At 34.9% G+C, this 15,012-nt stretch overlaps 2 protein-coding genes across 3 annotated transcripts in view; one reads left to right on the top strand and one right to left on the bottom strand.

The window, feature by feature from the left end:
- LOC144411850 (protein FAM107B-like) overlaps window positions 1-15,012 on the bottom strand; it is a 195,681-nt gene that overhangs the window by 20,372 nt on the left and 160,297 nt on the right. The window lies entirely within an intron of this gene.
- The window catches only part of LOC120335727 (cGMP-inhibited 3',5'-cyclic phosphodiesterase 3A-like), a 41,563-nt gene continuing 26,977 nt past the window's right edge, over window positions 427-15,012 (top strand). For both annotated transcript variants that reach the window (XM_039403326.2, XM_039403325.2), the window contains exons 1-5: window positions 427-584; window positions 1,264-1,393; window positions 1,890-2,023; window positions 2,376-2,549; window positions 3,841-3,990. In XM_039403326.2, coding sequence (XP_039259260.2) covers window positions 1,282-1,393; window positions 1,890-2,023; window positions 2,376-2,549; window positions 3,841-3,990 — 570 coding nt within the window. In that variant the 5' untranslated portion in view covers window positions 427-584; window positions 1,264-1,281. The remainder of the gene's footprint in view (window positions 585-1,263; window positions 1,394-1,889; window positions 2,024-2,375; window positions 2,550-3,840; window positions 3,991-15,012) is intronic.

Here is a 15,012-nt window from a genome sequence, read left to right as displayed (position 1 = left end):
TTTGTTGTTGGTACGTATACGTGCCCACTGCACGGTAAGGGTTAACCACTAGACCTGGGGCGTGCAACCTTTGATGCAGGAGGACCAGATACGAATAACTCGGTGAAACTACAGGCCGGACCTTTGTTTAACATAGACTCTCTAGTAGTTGCAGGCACAAAAATTTTGGTATTCATCTTCTATGGGTTTTTGATTCCCTCAAGCTAGCTATTAGGCCATTGTAACGCCATGGACATAGATAAAAAAAAATTGGACTTGGGTATAGTCTTAGAATTACTCGCGCGTACCAGATTGAACTAAATTAGAAAACTCGCTTCGTGGGTGGCACAAATTTTTCTTGTGGGCATTACTTGTCCCGCAGGTTGCACATCCATGCACTAAGCCATACTGGCCAATATCCCAATTCATTTGTATCCATCAAGATTATCTTTACTAACAAGGAGATTTAAAAGTCTTTTTCATTTCCAGCTTTAAGACAATTATATTAGTTGTTTATGTCTTAACGTGAATGACGCAAGTTTTAATAGCCTAGAGGCGACAATGCTGTTTAGCGAAGTTCTAATTCATTGAGAATGGATTGTTAGGTAACAATTGTTTAAATATTTGTGACTTTGTGGTTTGTTACAAACAATGTGGGTTTTCCCAATAATTGTGATGCAATAAAGTTTTATTGTGTTAAATTTGCGACTTATTGAATTTTTATCTTTGTTATCTTTTAGTTTGATTGGTATTAAAAAGTTATTCATCACTATAGAGAGGGCGTTACTTTGTAATTTAACCTAAAATCATTAAAATGTATAATAACAGCAATTTGTTGTCTGAGATATTTATTCTGACCATTCACGCATCACTGATTTTTTTAAATATTATCAGAATATATTCACACATGATATGGTATTAACTAAATAGTTTACTATTCAAAATATATCCAAAAATAATATTACTAGTTGTCCAAAATTTGACACTACAGAACTGTAGTATGTGTACCAGGTTAGGGTTAGGCCATAATTTCATTCCTACTTTACCCTTTTTTAGTTCTATTTCGAGTTCGGGGACTGTCTGTGATAGCCAAATGAATATATCCCCTGCCCATAGGTTTCAGTCTCTTTATACAACTTGATGTAAAGTAGGCGAACCAAATTAGAGATCCCCATATTGGTACACACACTTCTGGAGTGCCGACGCTACTACTTCAAAAACCAATCTCATCCACAGAATAAAATTGTACATTTATGTAACTTGAACTTCAACGATTTTTTCCAGGTTACCCGGATATTTGTTATGTACATTGCCAATATACCAGGGACATCACAATTTACTAAAAACTTGGGATATACACAACGCACTGACGCTGGTCTCCAAGCTTCATTTAACGATAAATTACCTCAAATAGGTGAGCAAGGGTATATCTTACATCTCAAGGATATATGAACTGAATTGAATATTTGAATAACCAATATTTTAATCCTCGATTTTGTGAGTATTTCTCAATTTTTTTAAAATTATGTGCAATTGAAGAATCACAGTGTGACTAAATACTTCAATATATTCTTCAGTATGTACTATACTTTAACTATTTCCATACCCAGCATGGACTGGCGGTGTGGCGCATCGTGCTAAGCATTAGGTAGCTTTTCAAATTTTGTGAGAGAGGATCGCTGGACTCCCTGCCACCACCTAGAGGTTCACATGACTGCTGGTCAGTTACGGCTTCCTCCACCATCAATTTCATGCCTCTGAAACAAATAACTCGCTAATTAATCCCATACCCGACATGGACAGGTCATGGTTTGCCATTTAATTAGGCCATCTTATTGGCTTTCCTCTATCCTAGATTGACTTTTGAGAAAAAAGGGGTGTAAAGTAAATATTTACTCTGATGTTTCCAGACTTTGAATCTTCATCATCTCTTATTGCAAGCATGAACACGGATAATCAGAGTAAGCAGCGGCTGAGCGAACTTTCCAAACATAATGAAGAGAAAGAACATTTTGAAGATGAAAGTCCAAGATATAAAGAAAAGGTGAAATTGAAATAATATTCATAGGCTAGTCAATTTTGAAGTTTTCCCTCTTTACGAGGTTAAATGCATACCCAAATGTTACCACAATTGGTACCATTTTGGTATGCCATTGAGTTCTTATTAGCAAGTGAGGTTGCATGCCAAAATGGCAGCATTGTATTCACCAAAGCTGTTGCCGCTCCAGGTTGGTAGGCTACCTTCTCGACAAGTAACATAGTAGCCATGTATATTAGTCGCAACTTGGCTGGTTGTATCGAGACTTGATAGGGTAAGGCTTGAATATGTTTTGTATGAAAAAATATAGTCTTCCTCTTTTATAGAGAGCTAAATTATTAATCGTTATATTTTGCAGGCGTTTCAGTTTTCACCTAAATATCGATGGAGCCGCAAAAAACATCCTTTATCGTCACGATTTGGGACTGATTCTTTCTTACCGTGCGTTGTTCTAATGAAGAAAAAGGGTCGAACGTCCCCTCCTGTTGCTGTAAATGTATCGAATATAGGACTGAGTGCAACTACTGCTAAGGTATGGAAACATCAGAAATAATTAATTCTAGAATTATATGTCAACTAATTTAGAATCACTTTTGAGGGCATGGAGACAGTAGCAATATTTAGATTTGAATTTTACTATGTCAATCATTTTGACTTCGTTTTTTGTTTTGTAAGCAACAACTTAAAAGGTATAAAGATGTTAGAAATAGTCTGGTCTAGATTTATATTATGATAAAAAATGAGCTAATTTCATTTCTTGTTTCGTATGTGACCACTGGGGAAACATCAAAGGTGTTTGATAATTAGTATCAATTCCGCTTTTACCTAATATACAGGGAGTCTTCGGGTTACGAACGCGCACCACGTCTCGAGAACGGAACAACGTCGTAAGTCGAGGACTCTCTGTATTATATTTGTTTGAGGAAGCTTTGCCCTGGTCAGATGAGGGTCTCAAAAGCCTCTGTCACAAAAACCATCCCCGCCAACACCTAAAACGAGAATATCGGTCAGAGACCGTAGACTTATCGATAGAAAGTTAGGGGATCCCCCAAAACAACACTCTTACTCCATAGTGACACCTTGTGTCCCATCACTAATTAATTAATAACTTGCTAATTATACGACATAATTCATTCAAAATTAATAGGCTTCTGGTCCGAGATATGATGAAAGCACATGCAAAATTCAATCTCACGTTCGTGAGATATCGCGTGCATCTAACAGACAGACAAATACCTATCAACATACTTACCGATTAAAATAAAATCGAAGATAACTAGTAATTATCCAATTAGGGTTGGGAATGCAGATTGCGCTGGGAATTCAAATTTTCAAATCATTCCTGACTGCAACTTGATGATTACTAATTTGTTATTTAAAAACTCGGCAGGGGTATTTTCTCAAATCTCACCTTTTAGCATGAGTGGCTTTGTACAAAGGATGCAAAATTTTTACTTTGATTGTCAACATTGTAAGATGGGAACTCTGACTCCAGAGAATTTGAAATTCAAACTTTGGAATTTAATAATTTCGACCCAGTTCCGGGTACTCCTGTAGTATGTGTACCAGGTTAGGGTTAGGCCATAATTTCATTCCGATTTTCCTTATTCTAGTTCTATTATGAGTTCAAGGACTGTCTGTATTAGCCAAGTGAATATACCCCCTGCTCATAGCTTTCAGTCCCTTTACACAACTTGATGTAAAGTAGGCGAACTAAATTAGTTACACTCGTATTGGTACACATACTTCGCCCAGTTTCGATATCTATGATAACTTTCCAATTCACAATTTTACATACAAACCCTTCATTATTATTATTCCAGCAACATCACCCACCGAGACATACGCATAGACGAGCATCACTGGGTGTCATAAAAGAGCGTGGCACAGGGGGAGAAGAAGCCACATGGGCGCGACTATCTCAACGTAGAAGGACGTCTCTTCCAACTACTTTTCATAGCTCAAGAAAACAGGTAAAATGTACAGTTTTGGTAAAGTGTTAATCATAATTTGGAGCTTGATTTTTTACTGTCAGAGTCAGAATCAGAGATGTAGCCAGATATTTTTGAAGGGGGTTTCCGAAATTTTTAATTGCTAAGTTAGACCGCAACACGTAGCGAATCCAGCAGACAGCCGGAAAACGTTGGTTTGTCTGCTGGAAATCGTTGGTTTTCAAGAGTCTTATTAAAGGTCTAAAGTGCGTTTCAAGCCACAAAAAATTGCCACGAAATGCCTTTTTCTCATTTCAAACGGGGGAGTTCCAACCTCTGGCCACGTCCCTGGTCAGAATAGAGTTTTATTATTCATCCTGGAGGAGAGGAAAGTTGATAAGGTTTAAGAGTAATGGTTAAACCAGTGGTTCCTAAAGCCTATTGACCAGGGGTCAAACTTAGAAACATAAGTCTAATTTTGCATAAAGAATTTTTTGTTATTTTCGTTGTGTTTTCCTTACATGAGATAGTTGGACTACGGAATGGGCTAGAAAAAAAAAAGTTGAGAATCACAGGATTAGAGTCATTGGAAGATGGCCAAAAAAGTATGAGAATCACTGAGCTAGGCAGGACAAATCGGAACTAGGTATTTTCAAAATAGCTGAGGGGGGGCACAATTACTTAGAGCAGTGCTTCCCAACTTTTTATGGCTCGTGGCTGGTTCTTTTTGGCGCCCCCATGTTTGTCAGTACAGTGGTATTTATGGTGTTATTTTGATTGGTGGTTTTTATATCCCATCATGTTCAAACAATTTATGCTCAACAAAGTGAAAACACCCTGTGAAATAACCTTATCAAACAATAAACGAGAATATCGGTTGGAGACCGAAGACTTATCGATCGAAACTGCGGTTTCGATTCATGACTCTATAGTGACACCACGTGTCCCATCACTAATTAACTAATAACTCGCTAATTATACGACATAATTCGCCCAAAATCAATAGGGTTCTGGTCCGAGATATGATAAATGCACATGCAAAATTTGTATCAGATTCAATCTCGCTTTCTTGAGATATCGCGTTCATCTAACAGACAGACAGACAAATACCTATCAACATACTTACCGATCTTAAGATCGATGAGTAACTAGAAAAAATGGAGGGAGTTCTCTTGTAAATGGAAATGTAAAATCAGTATCGTTCCTAGCATGGTGGCCCCCCTTCAACTGCTATGCTGGGCCATGGATCCCGGTTGGGAACCATTGGCTCAGAGCACTGGTTCTCAGCCAATGGGCCATGGCCCACTGGTAAGCCACGGAAAGATTTTGAGGTGGGCGCAGAAATATTGAAAAATGCAAGTTTTATTTGTATCACTATCTTTAATGTAACATAATTCTTTATCGTACTACCAATGATTGACGATGCTGTTTTCTGCTACTAACTGGTAATTTTTATTCTAATTATTGAAGGAAAAGTGTCCATTTTCATGGAAATATTTGGATTCTTTTTATAGTTTTTTTTTCCTTTGCATTAAAAGTTAATGGGCAACGAAAATGGGCCACAAAAGAAAAAAGGTTCAGAACCACTGGTTCAAGAGTCTTTGTAAGAGGGTCATCATTGGTGAAATTTTGAGAAACACTGAGCAGGCAGAACAGATAATAACAAAAGCTGAATGGTTGACCTATTTCCAAATGTTAATTTCAGGTCAATTGATAGAGAAGGGAATTAGTGTTTGGATTGGCTCTAGGCAGGGAAGTTATAAATGGATGGTTTATTTGATTGTGTGTAAAATTAAATAGTTTTAATTTTTGATTTACGGGAACTCAGAATAGACTATTTAAAAACTATCATTTGAACTATTACACTATGACCAAGATGGGAAAATGAGCTTTTTTTGACTTAAAACCTGTATATTTGATGAAATTCGGAATTTTCAAAATAGCTTAATTTCTTCTTAAAAAGCTGTTGCTTTATTTTGTAAGATACGATAAATATGTGACTACCATTTGCTCTAAATGACTGTCCAAAATTAGTTATTTTTTATTAATTTTAGAATTTAGGACTTGATTTTTATAAATGTTATTATAACCGCTTTAATCTGATGATAGGTGTCCTACTAGTGTTACGGTTGATACGGTATGTTTTTAATTTAGGAAATGAATTTTATTTATAAATCTTACAGCCAGGGACTTCCTAAGGCAATGGTTTTTAACCTATGGTACGTGTGCCACTGGTGATATAGCTTTTACGGTAGACGATATAAATTCTCTCACAATTATGCACGCAATTATTATGTTGTTACTGCGTATAGTTAATAGTTTGCACAAAGTTTTATTGATATAGTGTGACATTAAAAAATACTCCCATAACGCGTTTCTTGTACATTGATCCCCATTCCAAAAAAGGGCGCTTTCTCGGTGGTACACGGCGAGTGAGAAACACTACGAGCGTACGCAGTCAGTAAAAGGTCCTAAGCAAATAGAACGGTAACGCTCTGTGCTCGTGTACTTGTGCATTTCTCTACTGTTATGAATTGAGAGGTTTCAGACGCGTACCTAAATAATTATTGGATGTCAAAGTTTTGATTTTCCACATTGTCATTGTGTTCTCATACATGTAAGAACTCAATTTGTTAGTTTTTACTGTTATTATATCACAGTAGTATTTACATTGCCCCCCACATTGTCATTTTGAGGTCATAAACGTGGGTGTGTAGCTGTTTTGTGACGCAATAGTGGTTTTGCTGTCGTACTCTCTTCTGAGTGATATTGATTTACACTTCTACATACACGGGCCACGTTGTCTATAAATTGAAAAATTTTGGTTTTATAATTGGTCATGCTTAGTCAAGCGTGACTTAGATTCTTCATTTTGAAATATTAGTGCTTCGGTAATGAAACGCGGGGTGTCGTTTCTAACGACGTAAGACTCGATTTTTTATGTTTTGAATGATTGTAGGATGTATCCGATCAGAGAAGCTGAGGTCCTTTATTGAGCTGTTTTTTGTTGGGAGGGTAGAGATTGGAAGCCAAGAAGGTCTAAAATTGTTCCGGCTCTGCATTGCATAGTCAATTAATTTATTACTGGGTTAGGCTGTGGGAGTGGGATTTAAACCAGATTTTATAATTACTACAAGTGTCTTACTGAACACCAGGGGCGTAGTGAGAAATTTTTCAAAGAGGGAGGGGTCCTGAAAGTTGTAAATGCCAAGTCAGACTATAACAGTTTGTGGGTCAGACTTGGAACGTGGGTCTTGAGGGGCTAAAAAGCTCTTCAAGCTAGGAAAAATGTATGTTACAGAATTTTTTTTTACACTTTTAAAGGGGGGGGGGGGGTCAGACTCCCCTCTGGCTATGTCATTGCTGCATACTCTAATAATATTTCACAGAATATAACTTCGCTGTTGGCTGTCCCCAATTAGTTTTTAGAACTTTTTAATCATACTGTAAGACCGTAATTAGGAAATTTAAATATTGCATATTGGGTAATTCCGATTCCAAGCGAATATTCAATTTTTTTACAAGCATCTCTGGGACAAATTTTTCGACAAAATTTTACCACTATGTGTTGAAACATAATCTCTGGAATTTGGAACGTTTTTCTGATAAAACAAACCTCTAAATTATTAATAAAAACCTTTTTGAAGATCTGAACATCGTTGAAATCTAATTCTTTGTGATATCTGGTTTCGACTGGTTGAAACTGGTATAATCCGGTTCTCTTACCTTCAATAAGGAATGGTGAAAACTGATTGATGTGCCATTCTGTGTATTTTATCAATAATCCGTGACTTTCACCAAACTGAAAATGTGCATTGTGGATGCAGAGTGTGAAAATGAACTAAAAATGGATCATCATGGAGAAAGGGGATGAGAAAAAACCTTAATCGATCATTGAGGCTGTTGATCAATAACTGTTACAAAATAAAGAAACTTTAAATATCTATATCAGCCAACTTGTATAAATTGATTCAGTAATCGGCAAATTATTAAGATAAAAGGGGAGTACTCCGGTAGTATGTGAACCAAGATGGCAAATACTAGAATGTAGTGTGTGTACCAGATTAGGTTTAAGCCATTATTTTAGGTCCAAATACTACGGGAGTCACTTGGCAAGTCCCCGAACTCGTTATAGAACTGTAAAAGAAAGAAAATTGAAATAAAATTATGGCCTAATCCTAACCTGGTACACATACTATATTCCGGTAGCTGCCATCTTGGTTCACATACTACGGGAGCGCCGAATAAGGGGGGGGGGGGGGAGGGTGAAAAAAAAAGAGAAAAGGAGCAATGACACTATAACCGGTTAAATCATCAAACTTAATTGTGTTGACGTCGCAGATTACGTCATATCGGGTCATATTCCTCAGAAGTAAATGAGACTCACAACAAAGTGTTGGGTGGCCACTAAAGTGCCAACAGCTACTAAAGTTATAGAGAATAATGGAGGTACATCAGACCCAATACGCAACTGCTGGGACATGCAAAATTGTACAAACGTTTTAGTAGAAGCATTTTGTCATAAGGAAGTGACACCTATATTGTTTATGACTAATAATGACAAAGACTATGAGTCATTATGACCTCATAACTACTATTCTACCAATAGAGATGCTAATTTCTGAAATAAATAGATGTTAGAAATATTTATTGAATGAGTCAGAAGTTGCTTGCAATTCCACTACCAGTACACTTTTTTTCTGAATGAATGGCGTTTTATTTTGAGGATTGAGGTGTTTTTGAAATTGCTGTATAAGCTAGAATCAGTAGTATGTAGTAGCTAGAATCAGTAGTATCAGGATTTGTATTACGAAAAATAAATCTGGACTCTGAGAGTTGAAAGTTGCATTTTTCATTAAATTTCTCCCTTTGTCCCCTATGATCAAATGTGCATATATTATAATACTTCTTTGTAGTATTTTAATGTTTGTTAAATGAATTCACACATACTATGTTCCGGTGTCCGCCATCTTGGTTCACATACTGCAGGAGTACCTAATTATGCACCCATTATATATTGTTCCCAATTGTACAAAATGTCTGTCAATTGTACAATGTGTCTGGTAAAACTGTGTGAAAAGCTTGGAACCTCTGCACTGGGCATTTTTATCAGCAGCATTTTCGCAGAGCATGAAGTTATTTGTTTAGGCCAGCTTTTCCAACTGGGGGGAAATACAGAAAATATTACTTCATATTTGGTTTTAGTTGTATTCTTTAGGTATTTAATGGTATTGTTATTGGGTTAGGCCATAATTTTATTCCAATTCTGGGACTAGCCAAGTGACTCCCGTAGTATTTGTACCTAAAATTATGGCCTAACCTCAACCTGGTACACATACTACATTCCGGTGTCAGCCATCTTGGTTCACATACTACGGGATGACCTATTCATGCACCCATTATATTGTTCCCAATTGTACAAAAACCATAGTGGAAGTTGTGTGTAACACAAGATTTGAATCCATTAATTAAAGATTGAACTAATAACGCAAACGGACATTTTGGTTCTCCTGTAGTATGTGAACCAAGATGGCGGACACCGGAACGTAGTATGTGTACCAGGTTAGGGTTAGGCAATAATTTCAGGTACAAATACCACAGGGGTCACTTGGTTAGTCCCCGAACTCGTAATAGAACTAAAATAGGTAAAAAATGGAATAAAATTATGGCCTAACCCTAAACTGATACACACACTAAGTTCCGGTGTTCGCATACTACAGGAGTACCGACATTTCACACATAACAGGGGAGCAATAAAAATATCCAAAATAAACTCACGAATGAATTTATTGAAAAGGTTGGAAACCATTTGTTTGGACTTTCAGAAAAGAGTTCGTTTTGTGGGTGAGACTTCCTAATTGCTTATGTAATTAGTGAGTGTTTCATCACAATGCGTAGCTGTTTTTTTATTGTTATCATATGTGTAGTATCAATTGTGACAAAACAATGACAGTCTGGGTCTATTGTGGAATCTGACTCTTTCTTGCGTAACATTCAAACTTTTTGAGGTTTCTGTGATGTCACAAATAATGATGGATGGGTTGAACGAAGTGTTAACATTTCTGAATGTCAAGCCTTTGAGCTTAATTTTGTACTTTAGCGGTTTTCTTTAGTCAGTATGGCATTTGCTGACTTTTGATAAAAATTGCTTTTTTTCCAAAATTTCAAATATTTTTATCTTTAGAAAAACAGTGGTTGACACAAAGCAGCAAAAACTGCAACATTTGCCAATTTTTGTGTCAAAATTTAATCTATTTTATTTAATATTTGGATTTATATATGGAATATGCCAAGTTTTTTTTTTTAGTTATTACTTTAGAATGTATTCAGTACAGTTAATTATTTGCTTATGCCATCCTTGTATGCTGCTTCCTGATTTCGCTCACACATGGTTATGGTTTAAAGAAGATCATTAACTGTCACTCATCTAATCAGGTCTCAAATTCTTGATTTTAAAAATGCCAAATTAAAAAAGTTTTATTTCCCAAAATGTTTGCAAATAGTTATTAGAAAGTTATCGTTTTTACAATTTAAGTCTTATAGTATTCGCTACGGCTGATGACTCTTACTTTCTTTCTCTAATTTACTGTTACAAGTCCGCGCACGGTTGTATATCTTGACCGAAAATGCCTTTAGTTTTGAAATTTCAAATTTAAACATATTGGATATACATTAGGATCTTTCATGAACATCACTCAATTTATAATATACAGGGTGTCCATAAAGTTCCTTTACAGTTTCAATTTTGTTATGAAGTCAGTTCTCAATATATCTTAACCAGGTTTATTGTTTTTTATTCAGTAATTGTATTTTTACTTCATTTAAAAAACAAATATATGGTATCGATAAATTTTCTTCGCAATTTCAAAATTTTTTATGACTTTATTTACGCATTTTATTCATATCCATATACACAAGTATGTAATTTACAGCGTTTTGGAATGGTTATTGTTCGCTTACAGCCATCCCTGTTTGCTACTTCCCAATCATGTGCATGATGCACATGATTATGGTTTGATAGTCCCATTAACCGCCACTAATCTAATCAAGTCTCAAATTCTTGATAATAGGGATATTTTTTTTAAAAAGTTATTTGAAAAAATATTCATTTGTAGCAATTGAAGTCTCACAGCATGACCAAAATTATAGTCGAAACATTGGCTAAACTGTATCATTAGCTTCCAGTTAGTTTTCTAAAAATGATTAATTTATGAAAAAAATTTTAAATAACCATATTCAAAACCCTACTTGAAATTGGTATTGCTTGTACCTGCCAGTACACTAATCAAATTACGTGGGAATGTCGAAAGGTTGCCTAAGTTACGTCATCAGCTGGTTTTCATTTTTTCCTATTCTTTTCTGAATATGATTATTTTAGAAAAAAATTTCAAATGACCATATTTAAAACCTTACTTGAAACTGATATTGCTTGTACCTACCATTTGTGTATGTACAGAATTATACAATCGAGAGCTTCAACTTAAAAGGGCTAAACTTGTAAAAGGTATTTTAGGAAAATAACTAAACATATGTTTTCGATGAATAAACTATCGTTACTTTTTATTGGGACATAATTTAGTCAAGCGTTTCAACATTTGAATCCCATATTTGCATCTTTGAATCAAGCAACGCTTTATACCAGCAGTTCTCAACCTCCATCATTTTCAGTGCCAAAAGAAATCTTGGATCCACAAAACTTTAATAAAAATTCAAACGCGTATATTTTTGACTTTTAAACTTTCGTAACTTTTTTTAGGATTATTGCTCCAAACTATGATGAGATCAAAGAGCACCCATTTTTTTTGTAATATTTTCAAACTGAATTTTTGTGAATTTTCATGTTCTTTGTCTTGAATTCCTTGATTAGAATGTAGTCAGGTACATATATTTATCAAGATACCGGCATTATTGAATTGTCACGAAGATACACATGCTTTTTAACTGTGATAATAGTTTAACAATTGACGATATCTAGAACGCGAAAAGGTAAAAACCTAAAGTGTTAACCTATTTCTATGAAGTTTGGGGGGCCATAATAAATCGTTACGCGGGCTATATTTGGCTCTCGGATTGTTGTTTGGGAACTGTATCATCCTTGTTTACAACATACAACGCTCATGTACAGGATTCAAAGAAAATTCGCAGCAGGAAATTTTTCACCACACAGGAAAAATCGCCGTATTCGCCTTATTTAAAAAAAGATTCGTTATTTAAGAGCATACACTAGCCCTATAAACTTAACTGTTTTAATCACAAATACTTGTTTTACAGCAAAGTGCTCAATTTTTCCTATGTGGTGAAATTTCCAACGGCGAATTTTCCGGACGCGTTCGTACAGGTTTACCGTTTAAAAGATTACTCGCCTCTTTCCATCAAGATCTGTCACTGATATCCTCGTTTAGAGGACAAATTGAGAGAGTCATTTATTTCAGCTGTCAAAGTGTGCATTTGTATCAATTACTTTGACAATTTGTTTGTAGTAAACATAACGAAAACTTTTTCATTTTGGTATTTTAAATGTTTATGCATTAGGATAAAATTTGGTTTGAAAATTTCGTTTTATGGATTTGAATGTGGACGTTTCATGTTTGGATGTTTTTTTTTTTAATATATGGTGTTTCTTCTGAACATATAAGCAGTTGTGACTTGAACAAAATTTGAAATTTGTGTTAGGAAAAAGGACTTTTTTGAATTAAGATGATCAAAAAACAAATATATATTCTGTCTTTTTCATTTTTTCATTTTAAAAATTCATGCGTTAGGACAAAATATGGTTCAAATATTTCGATTTGAGTAATGATGTCCATTTTTTTAATATACGCCGCCGGAATTTTTTGAATTTAGATATTTAAAAAACAAAATATTTTTGTAAAGTTTTTTCAAAGTGTCAATCAAGACTCTTGAACCACCTAGAATAGCCATTTTTATTCTTTTTACTTGTTAATAGTAAATATTACCCTAATGGGTAAGGAAATCGAAGCTTCAAGTATCATCATTTTAAAAATTTATGCATTAGGGTAAATATTTAACTGCTTGAACAAAATTTGAAGTTATCGGCATCGGAAAATAGATTTCTATGATCAGATTACGCAAATGTGTGTTTTCGTCACCTTTCGTTTGATCCAAGCCAGACCTCTTACACACAACTGCCATTTGAAGTTGGAATTGTGCTTGTCTGAGGAAGTCTGACCTTGGTTAAACGTAACTTTACATGAATATATTTGTGTTGTTATACAGCACGACTCTTAAATCACATAGATTAGTATTTCAGCATCCTCACGTTATACACTTACATATCCCCCAGCACAAAAGTATAGAGAAAAAATAAATAGTTATGATATATATTTGTGTTTATTCACAATAACACTGTTGAATCATATAGAATGATATAATGTGTTTGCGGTATTTCACAGAAAAACTCTTGAGACATTTTCAATTTTACTACAGCATTCTTAAATCACAAAAACATAAAAGTAGTTAATCTTGTATATAAACTCAACCTATAGTTGTCTCTGGCAGCCATTTTACTTTGGTGATATAGGGAACGCTTCATCAAGTATGGCCTATTGATATGTTTGTGTGGGCCATTCTTGTTCGTATATAAATATACTAAAAATTTGAGACCATATTCGTCAACCTTATCTTGGCATTTTGATTTGGGTGAGTGGACGTGTTATCTGTCTTATGACAAATTTACAGACGTTTCCTACGTCAGAAAGAACGATAATGTGATGAATTGAGAAGCCATTTTGTAATAATTGGGACAGCACGATGACCTAGAATGTTATACTTAGTTGTGCGGTTATCGCAGGAAACACATTTCTGAGTTAAATGAATCCCACGCCCACCTCCTTATCCAGGGTGTAATAAAGTGGATAGGCGATGCCGTAGCGAGAAAATCCCGTTTTTTTGAAAAATAATGGTAGCTCTTTAAATATCTCTAGATGAGGTGTGAATTATCGATGTATGAAAAAATAATTCTCATCATGGTTGACCAAAATTGAATAATCTATTTTTAACTTGTTTTCAACCAATGGGGAATTCGTTTCAAGGGAGGAGTAATATTTTACATTTATTTGTATGTGCCTCAAATTTATAGTATCTGCATAATGAATAAACGGCGCTTCAGAAGTATGTGTACCAATATGGAGGTAACTAATTTTGTTCGCCTACTTCACATCAAGTTGTGTAAAGGGACTGAAATCCATGAGCAGAGGAATATTCTCTTGGCTAACAAAGACAGTCTCGAACTCGTAATAGAACTAAAATAAGGAAAATCGGACTAAAATTATGACCTAATCTGGTACACATACTACGGAAATAACGAATAAACAGTATAACAAGGACAAGATACATTTTCAAGACGCTACTGGCCTGTGACACATAGCCTTCACAAATTTGCTTGTATATTCAATATAGGCAAATGTGAAAAAGTATTGGAAGGTTGGGCACCACTGTTTTAGTTTTAAAACAATATTTTGAATATGGAATAGCGAATATATTCCAACTTAGTAGCGATGTTTAATAAAGAACACTTAGAAGTCAACGTAACCACTAATCACCAACATATAAAAATGATAAGTAGTTAGTCCCGCAGAAACCAATGATAACCATTTGACAAAAATCTCTGTAATCTTTTAATTGACGCAATTCCTTTCTTAAATTTCGAATATGTGATATGCTTCACGTTTATAGTCTGTGTTAGGTTAGGCCATAATTTTATCCCAATTTTCTTTATTTTAGTTCTATTATGAGTTCGTGGACTAGTCAAGTGCCTTCCGTGGTATTTGTACCTGGAATTATGGCCTAGCCCTAACCTAGTATATATACTACGTAATGGTTTAATTGACACAATTCCTTTCTTAAATTTCGAATATGTGATATGGTTCACGTTCATTAGAGAACAATAGAAGGGACTGTATTATTCAATGTATCCACCAGAATAAAAACATACAAAAAGGATTACAGTAGTAAATAGTCCCACAGAAATCCAATCAATAACCCTTTGATAAAGACTTCTGTAATTTTTTTTGAATGACATAATTCCTTTTTTACATTTATATA

The sequence above is a fragment of the Styela clava genome, chromosome 2 (assembly GCF_964204865.1).
Source record: "Styela clava chromosome 2, kaStyClav1.hap1.2, whole genome shotgun sequence".
NCBI lineage: Eukaryota > Metazoa > Chordata > Ascidiacea > Stolidobranchia > Styelidae > Styela > Styela clava.
Note: the sequence above shows the minus strand (reverse complement) of the source record. Positions and strands in the feature narration are given on the sequence as shown.